Genomic DNA, 10000 nt, shown 5'->3' on the forward strand with positions numbered 1-10000 from the left:
AAAAATAGCAGATCTACAAGCTCATAGCGCGCCACCGAGTGGCGCGCTACGAGCTTGTAGGTCTGCTATTTTTGAAAAATCGAAGAACCACAGACATAGAAACATAGCTTTTTCAGAAAACTGTCAGGATGTAGAAGACATTTTTAGAATCTGATCTCAGGTCAGAATGGGTTAAGCCACTGGTTCTCAAACCTTTTAATTTCAAGGACCCTCATAACACAAGAGAGCGTACTAATCCAATTACAGGTCCATTTGGAACCCCCCTCAAGGAACCCTGACGGTCCCTGACGGTCCCTGGGCCCTACTTTGAGAACCACACAACAGTGGTCAAAGCAGGCAGGAGGAGAATGGAAGTATCTCCACAACAGTGGTCAAAGCAGGCAGGAGGAGAATGGAAGTATCTCCACAACAGATGTCAAAGCAGGCAGGAGGAGAATGGAAGTATCTCCACAACAGTGGTCAAAGCAGGCACGAGGAGAATGGAAGTATCTCCACCACAGTGGTCAAAGCAGGCACGAGGAGAATGGAAGTATCTCCACAACAGATGTCAAAGCAGGCACGAGGAGAATGGAAGTATCTCCACAACAGTGGTCAGCAGGCAGGAGGAGAATGGAAGTATCTCCACAACAGTGGTCAAAGCAGGCACGAGGAGAATGGAAGTATCTCCTCAACAGTGGTCAAAGCAGGCACGAGGAGAATGGAAGTATCTCCACAACAGTGATCAAAGCAGCCACGAGGAGAATGGAAGTATCTCCACAACAGTGGTCAACGCACGAGGAGAATGGAAGTATCTCCACAACAGTGGTCAAAGCAGCCTCGAGGAGAATGGAAGTATCTCCACAACGGTGGTCAAAGCAGGCACGAGGAGAATGGAAGTATCTCCACAACAGATGTCTCAAACAAATATGCCAGAACAAAATCTCTAACTGTAGAAAGAAAACAGGTAGACGGGGCATCGCCGAGGAAATTACAGCCGTTTGTGACGGCTAGGAGGACACGGTGCTGAGAATAGAGCAGGACCAGATCACAGAAGTTGTCTTAAGATGGGCACAAGACAAGACAGGAAAAAGACAATCTGGGAGGCCCAAGACCACCAGATCACAACTATGACACAAGAGCTGGAACAGATGAAGCTGTCACGTGGAGAGGCGCAGCATGCTGCCATTGCATTCTGTCCTTAACACAATCAGCGCCGGGATTCCTTCAAAATAGAAGCTTGGGGGGCCGGGAAGACATGGCCGCTTTTACGCCCTTCTGTTCCGGAAAAAAACTGAGATATTTTTTTGCTTGCTTACCTTTCTCTCGTTTCAATATTAGCGCTAAATAATCCATCGCGTTCATATTTTCAGTCAGAAATTAAGAGCTTAGTATATCCATCAGATCAAAACCACGGAGAGCGCCCTGGATTAGGAGAGACGAGGCATTCTTTCTGCAGCGGTAAACAGACCGGACCGGACCACGCATGAACGAAAAGCGAAGCGTATGGTGGCCTTGGAGTCCCACTCAAAAATAAAAGAAGGAAAGAATTCAGAATATTCTTCTCTCGTTTGATATCATTGAATATGCGCTAGGATGTGTACACACGTCCTTTGAATCCGTCGGTTGGATTGCTTACCAATGGGTCCCCAGTAAAATAAATGACTTGCTTAATTTTACTATTATTTCATCAGCTGAAGTTATGTCCAATGAGAGAATGTATAAAAATGACTATTCAGATCATAGGATGATCTCCCCCTCCGACAGAATATTAGACAGTCGTAGATTTCTGTACTAAATCTAATCTAACAAAAACAAAAAAGAACACAAAGGTCTTTACCAATGGGTGTCTGCGGCCTAATATGTATCAATTTGGGGATCACTGATGTGAAACTATTGCTCTCTAGCTAGGCAACCGGAGAGCTGCTTGCAGCGTATCACAAATCTAACTTTCAAATATATAGTTTAATAACTGTGTAATGTGTCAAATTATTTTCCGCTTTTCGCGCAATCGTTGTCAGAAAGTACATAACACAACACAACACGCTACAGTGAGTAAACTAATTAAAAATACAACATGAAACATGGAACCAGCACCAACCTGAGGTTTTCAGAGCTGAATTCAGACTCTACGAACTTGAGGAACTGTTCTTGTCCCACCGGATCCTTCAGCACCTCATTGAACCCGAAGCCCCACCGCTTTACTCTCTGCGAGCCTGGTTCCTTACTGCGCGCACACACACACGCACACACACACACACACACACACACACACACACACACACACACACACACACGCACACACACACGCACGCACACACACACACACACACACACACACGCACACACACGTAATTCACACATAATAAATGGGTTGAAAGTGGTGTGAGATTAACTATATCGTCTTTACAAAAACAACAACAACATTGAAATATGGGGACAAGAGTTTTCTGTCCGACAGCGTAGATTCGATTCATGAATTATTCAAAGGGTAGAGTACTACAGAAACATACACATAACAGCAGGCCACAGCAGCGTGGAGGCAGATGCAAAGTGGGTGCATATTGAGAGAACTAGCAGCATTACAGGAGCGTGTGTGGGAGGACCAGGGCTAAATCAAATAGCAGCCAGCCGGGCTCAAGCCAATTAAAAGCCTCAGAAAAAGCCAGCACAATCAAGTTGTTGTACTGTAAGCAGGTCCATGTCACACCATCCCACAACGACCCGTTGTATTTCACGCTCCGACGCCCCCACAGGCTTAGCTAATACAACAGAACAGAGCCAGAACCCAGCCAGGGATAATAACAATAACAAGGCTGAGCGACGACTTAATATCTCAATATCACAATTATAGAAACAAATTAGTATGATTAAAGGGTAGGGCAAGTGGTATTTCTCTGTTAAAAGGTGTTAAATAGCTCCATATTTATAATGATCAATGCTAAAAGAGGGTTTGTTTCGTAACGCAAGTCTCCCTGACTCTCCAGCTCTTTGGTAAAGAGGAAATGCATTTTCAGGTCTACTTGATGAAATGAGCAGGCCAATTTGAAACTGGAACACTATAAAAATGAAGCCACTAAATGGGTACTCTCTCCGGATTGCATGACATTTGCAACCTACCTGAAAATGCATTTTCTGTTTATTAAAGAGCTGGAGATACAGGGATCCCCTGTTACCGAACAAACACTCTATAGCAAGGATTACTAACAAAATATAGCTTTCCATTTTTAACACAAAAATTGTTTTGAAAATAGCAGATCTACAAGCTTGCAGCGCGCCGTACTGCGATATTTGATATGAAGGCGTACAAACTGAGGCTTTGTATGAGACTTTGGGGGTGCGTGCAGAGAAGGGGCATAGCACAGACAGACAGTAAGAGAAGAGGACGGATATGGAGGGAGGAAGGAGCTGTTGAAGATAGAGAAGGAGGAGGAGATGCAGGGAGAGCTCACCTGGCCTCCAGCTCCCAGCACGTGGTGTCATCAGAGATCCAAGGGTTCGAGGGCTCAGGAGTGCTGAATACCGGATCATACTCCGCATACTGCTCTGTGTAACTCATCAGACTAGAGAGACAGAGAGAGAGAGAGAGAGAGAGAGAAGGGGGAGGGAAAGAGGTGTACCATGTAGACAGAGAAGTGAGTTGAGTAGCTGTGTAAATAAGCAGGGTTTGTACAATATGGTCGCATGAAAGAGTATATTAGTTGAATTTACCTCTCTGCTACTTTAGACATCTTTAACCTGTGTCTGTCCAACTGTGATTGCCAATACTGCATCTGAGGTGAGGAGACAGGAGGAGCGTTTACATAGAGGATGAAACTTACCAATTCTCCCACTCCCAACTTACCGCCATAAGAGCTGTTCACACCAAGCACGATGACGATGGAACTATAAAAATTACATTTGAACTCAAACGGGTGGCAGTGTCCACAACATATCTGTAATGGACAATTATAGTCGTGGACGATATCGTTTGGATCACTTTAGCTTCAGGGCAATTTTGTGAACGATGAAAGCCACTCAAAATCCATCTGAGATCTAGGACGCAATGCGTCACGTCACCCCCCTTTGTTACTAATATAGAGCTGACGCTAGCTGGAAGGTTAACTGTCTTTACCTCAGGTACGGTACAACTATGCTTGATTCTCCATAATATCCTATTGTATGCCTCTTTCAGCACTCTGAGATCTCTCTCTCTCTCCCCCTGTGTGTGTGTGTGTGTGTGGGCTCTGGCACAGTTGGACTGCACAGCTGTTGGTGCCACTGTTTACAGATATAGCGTATTGTACATCAGTGTGGATACTGCTCACACATAATGACCGTTATAGTTATCGCTATTGTGCTCAGTGAGAATGGCGCTATAGTTTCTTCTTATATTGTCTTCGATCGATGCTACTTTAACTGTGCAGATTTGATCTTGGCCACTTGTTCCTGTGTTTTTGTTACGTGAATGTTATTGAGAGCGTAGTGTTTATAGACAGATGCTAAGTTCAATGTTTACCTGCTGCTGGCCTAGTTTACCTGCTGCTGGCCTAGTTTCGTCGAGGCACTACATTGTTCTCCCTCTACTTGTGTGTATATTTACCTTGTTTGTTTGTTGACAGGAGTTCGTTCTTACTCTGTGTATTCCGATCTCGCATTGTAAGTTTGGCAACCATTTCTATCCTACTTTGAGGTGGTGTTATACGTAGTCATGGGCCATTTGTTTTTCTTGTGGCTGTTGTCTGTTTGTTTATATACTGTGAAAAAACTCCAATAACAATATTTATAAAAAGGTTGAGAATCACTGTGCTAAATACCTAAATTGTCTGTCGTATGATGGAGATTAAATTAAATGGTAAATGGTGCATTTATATAGCGCCTTTACCCAAGGCGCTTCACATAGATTGTGCATTACATTCACCCATTCACACACACATTCATACACCGATGGCAGCGGAAACCATGCAAGGCACCAACCAGCACATCAGGAGCAATTAGGGGTTCAGTGTCTTGCTCAAGGACACTTCGACACTAACTCTGGGGGAGCCCGGGTTCGAGCTGGCAACCTTGCGGTTACCATCCAGCCACTCTACCCCTGAGCCACCGCCGCCACCCAAATTAAACAACAGTGCATCCAAATTTGTCAAGCATCTATACGAACAAAATTGGCCCATGTCCCGGGGAGGGAAGCTAGGCAGGGAGGGGTGATATTTGTCACTAAACGTGCACTACTCCAAAGGGCTGGGGGGGCACCTGTCATCGGGGGGTGTTGGGTGGGAGGACTAGGACGAAGGCTCTACATCCTCCCAGTGGGGGCTCCTCACTGGCAGGTGAGGAGGAGTAGGAAACAACAGCAGTGACAACACGCACAAAATATTTGTGGGGAGGAATCAATCGGCATAATTAACACATTACCTGTTCTCTTAGCTCCTCCTCCGTTGGCTCTTTGGCTTCTGGGGCGGGGGTGTGGGTGGGGCTGTGGTTCCGAATGTCATTCTGCAAGCCGTACACTGACTGTAGACACACACGCACGCACACACGCACGCTCACACACATATGCACACATGCACACTCACACACACGCACACACATATGCACACACGCACGCACGAGCGTGCACACACACACACACAGACACACACACATGCACACGCACACGCACACACACACACACACACACACACACACACACACACACACACACACACACACACACACACACACACACACACACACACACACACACAGAGAGAGAGAAAGAACGCATGTAGGCAAAACACACAGACAGGGACCTCATAAGATTTGGGAAAGAGAGAACAAACACACACACACACACAGTGGAGAGAATATATGGGGCCACACATAGTGATGGAGAGGAATGGGGGGAGGGGGGGGGACACTGAGCGTGGTAGAGTAAAAGTGGCAAAAGAGTGATATTTTGTGAACATAATTTGATCTCTCACTCTCTCATCATCCAGGTCACTCTCCACGTCCCCATAGACTGACTACAGAGACACAAGCACAGAGAGAGAGAGAGAGAGAGAGAGAGAGAGAGGGGGGGGGGGGGGGGGGGGGGGGGGGGTGGTGGGGGGGAGACAAAGGAGACAGGAATAAAAACACGGTGGAGAGAAGGGGAGGAGGAAGAGGAGGGTAAACGTGGTGGACACCAGTGTGAGGAAGGTGAGGAGGAAGGTGACAGAAAGGCCATTATTAAAAACAATGATCATGATTCAGTGACAGAATTTTGATCAATTCTGAAGAGCAATCAACTTCGTTTGCACAATGGAAATGAAAGTGAAAGTTTGGATGTTCCACAAAGGTCAAATGTTTGAAGGTTTGTCATGGCTTTACTGGTGTAATGCTACATGTACAGTATATCCTCTATAACCATGCATTTTCAAGGGATTTCTATAGTATTGGAAGAGCATTTCAGTCGGTTTGCCAAGGAAGACACAAGGGCCTCAACTATCAATTATTTCCGTAGGAATTATCCAATCGATTACTTTTTCAATAGATCAAATGAAAGAAAAGCACGTTTTAAGTTTAAGTGTACATGTCAACAAACCAACAATGAACCATTTAAGTCCTATTGTTGTATAACGGTGTCATGAAAGAAATTGTGAAAATATCAGATCCAAAGGCTCACAATGCATCTCATCGCTGTGCATTGTGAGCGAGTATGCAAAATCTCATATTTTCATTTACATTTTTTGCTATAATGAAATGCCCAGTATATGGATAATCGATTAAACCAATGAGTTCGATTAACTGCATGTTGCAACCCTAGACGACACTCACCTTTCTGGTTTTATGAGGCTGCTTCATTCGAGACGACTTCTTGATGTCTGCCTCTGTGGTGTTAACACAGCCCGGCTGACGGACACACAGACACACAGGAGAAAACAACCATGTCAAGAAATGAATATCAAAACTTAACTCTGAGAGTGTACAAAATAAATATAACAAAATCGACCTAAAGTATAATGGTCCATTTAGTACACTGTAAGGGTCCATTTGCAACGAACCCTATGGGTCCCTGGACCCCAATGGGTCCCTGGACCCCAATGTAATCACTGGACCCCAATGTAATCACAGTATCTCTGCCTTTTACATGTCGCTACGGAACTCCACCAGACCACTGTGACTATGTCTATTATCTGACTAATTGTCTACTACTAATTGTCTGCTCATCATGGCTTGAAGCCACCTGGTGGTTGAATGGCCACTCCACATATTAAAATAAACCTGTGGGTGTGGCGGAGAATCTGGGGGTGGGTCTGTGGGTGTGTCTATCAGAGGTACCTCTGGGTTCTGATAAATGTCCTTTTGAGACTGAGGCAAAAAGGAATGGGACTCCACTGTAGATGTTTGACTTGTGTAAATAAGCCCAACCCGGTGGCCCGGGCGGGCTGTTCTACCATTCATTGTGGAACACTTTTGGTCTGATTCTAAAACCTGGATCTAAACTGGAAACGATGGTGGACAGATGTTCTGTTGTTTGTGTGTTGTTTTGCAGGTCTGGAACGTGATACAAAGAGAGAAACAACAAGAGAGAGAGAGAGAGAGAGAGAGAGAGAGAGAGTGTGTGTGTGTGTGTGTGTGTGTGTGTGTGTGTGTGTGTGTGTGTGTGTGTGTGTGTGTGTGTGTGTGTGTGTGTGTGTGTGTGTGTGTGTGTGTGTGTGTGTGTGTGTGTGCGGTTGTAGCGTACTGTAGTGTGCCAGTCCCCCTCTCCCAAAACAGCTGCTCCACTGTTCTACCTTCTCCCACATCCAGCCATCCGTCCATCCATCCCTCCTTCACCTCGGCTGTGTGAGTTCCTCTCCTCCCTCAGCCCCTCTCGTACCATCACTCCATCTGTCCTCTCTAAAGCACCCATCTGCTCTAGACAGACACACAAGTGTGGACTTCCGTTTGGGTGGCACTGGCTCACTAGGTAGAGCATTGACTCACTAGGTAGAGCATTGACTCACTAGGTAGAGCAGTGGCTCACTAGGTAGCGTATTGACTCACTAGGTAGAGTATTGACTCACTAAGTAGAGCATTGACTCACTAGGTAGAGCATTGGCTCACTAGGTAGAGCATTGACTCACTAGGTAGAGCATTGGCTCACTAGGTAGAGCATTGACTCACTAGGTAGAGCATTGACTCACTAAGTAGAGCATTGGCTCACTAGGTAGAGCATTGGCTCACTAGGTAGAGCATTGACTCACTAGGTAGAACATTGGCTCACTAGGTAGAGTATTGGCTCACTAGGTAGAGCATTGGCTCACTAGGTAGAGCATTGACTCACTAGGTAGAGCATTGGCTCACTAAGTAGAGCATTGGCTCACTAGGTAGAGCATTGGCTCACTAAGTAGAGCATTGGCTCACTAGGTAGAGCATTGACTCACTAGGTAGAACATTGGCTCACTAAGTAGAGCATTGGCTCACTAGGTAGAGAATTGGCTCACTAGGTAGAGCATTGACTCACTAGGTAGAGCATTGACTCATTCCGTAGAGCATTGACTCACTAGGTAGAGCATTGACTCACTATAGAGCAGGGGTGCCCACACATTTATGACGTGAGATCTACTTTCAAAATGACCAGCTCAACAAGATCTACCCACTGAAAAAACAAGTGTACCATTGCTGAAAATAGTTTAAATATATAATGTACCTGGGGGATAGGGAGGGGGGAGAAATGATGACAGGCAGTTTCTGCTGTCAAAATATGTCCCCCCTGTATTTAACTTAAACGCCCAATGCATTCTCAATGGCAATAGCACAAACTTTGGCATGCCTTTGACTTTGACTTTGAAACTATATTCACACATTTTATAATTCAGCTTACTGTGGAGACACATGCTGGAACTTTTTACTTTGAAATTATTTGTAGTTTCTGAGTTATTTAACTTAAACGCCCAATGCATTCTCAATGGCAATAGCACAAACTTTGGCATGCTACTAGTCCTACAGAGCATTGACTCATTAAGTAGCAGAGCAGTGGCTCACTAGGTAGAGCGGGCGGTATTTAAATAACTGTGCATTCTGCAAAATCCTGCACATCCCGCCATGAACCAGATATAGAGCAATCATATACAGTAGCTACATTCAGAGAATGTATGTGCATAATAATAACCAACTGTCAAGTTGTAAGTCCAGCCGACCCCACTGTGTTGCTGTCTGGAGACTCTGTGGTGCTGTAATTGGGTGTTTAGCCTATCTCTCTCTCTCGTGTGTGTGTGTGTGTGTGTGTGTGTGTGTGTGTGTGTGTGTGTGTGTGTGTGTGTGTGTGTGTGTGTGTGTGTGTGTGTGTGTGTGTGTGTGTGTGTGTGTGCATCCTTGTGCTGCACAATGAAACAGCCTCTCTTTCACGCACGGTCGCTCTGTCATTCTGTTATGTAATGTTTTTGCTTTTTGGGATCTGGCAGGACTAAAGGGACAAAGGAGCGGTGACCAGGAATTAACACCACGAACGCCCGGGGGTATTTAGGACCATTAAATCAGCGCCCAGCGATTTACAGCAACGGAGCACATTTAGCGACGCACCAGGCGCTATCCCGGAAGTAGATGAAGTAGCTTGATGTAGCCAAAACACTCCTGAGGCGATCAACAACAACGGGAGGTATGATTAATTCTAACGCGACTAGCGACGGGACCGTGATGGGCCGTCTAAAACATAATCTTTGCTTAGAATTGGACGGAATGATTTAGATCGGGAGTTATTCACGGTTTAAGATTTTCGGTCTCATCCGCTAAAATGGGGGGGAACATGATGACGTCCCAACCGGAAATGACATTGAATGTTGCGCAACAGACGCTCCCAGCCTGTGGAGCGATGCGATCGATCAATAAATCTCCGTCCTTTTATTAATCTCCGTCCTGAGCGCTGGGCGTTACCATTTGATAGGACGGAGAACTCCGTGTATGCCGCTCGGGGTGTTAACTGCATGCGGTCAGCAATGAAATCATTCATTCACGGCCAGGAATGGTCAGACTTCCAACGGGAGCAGGCAAGAAAACGGTCCCACGCAGGGCTCTAGTCCCTGGTTCAATTCTCGATTCC

At 45.6% G+C, this 10000-nt stretch overlaps 1 protein-coding gene across 2 annotated transcripts in view; it reads right to left on the reverse strand.

Annotated features, from left to right (window-relative positions):
- The window catches only part of rgs7b (regulator of G protein signaling 7b), a 120574-nt gene that overhangs the window by 11208 nt on the left and 99366 nt on the right, over positions 1-10000 (reverse strand). The window contains exons 10-15 of one of the 2 annotated variants that reach the window (XM_079492963.1): positions 6754-6828; positions 5919-5960; positions 5371-5469; positions 3688-3749; positions 3429-3539; positions 2078-2203 (exon numbers count right to left, since the gene is read on the reverse strand). In XM_079492963.1, coding sequence (XP_079349089.1) covers positions 2078-2203; positions 3429-3539; positions 3688-3749; positions 5371-5469; positions 5919-5960; positions 6754-6828 — 515 coding nt within the window. The remainder of the gene's footprint in view (positions 1-2077; positions 2204-3428; positions 3540-3687; positions 3750-5370; positions 5470-5918; positions 5961-6753; positions 6829-10000) is intronic. The other variant, XM_079492964.1, reaches the window with a different exon arrangement.

Source organism: Electrona antarctica, assembly GCF_951216825.1.
Source record: "Electrona antarctica genome assembly, chromosome: 22".
NCBI classification, from domain to species: Eukaryota; Metazoa; Chordata; class Actinopteri; order Myctophiformes; family Myctophidae; genus Electrona; species Electrona antarctica.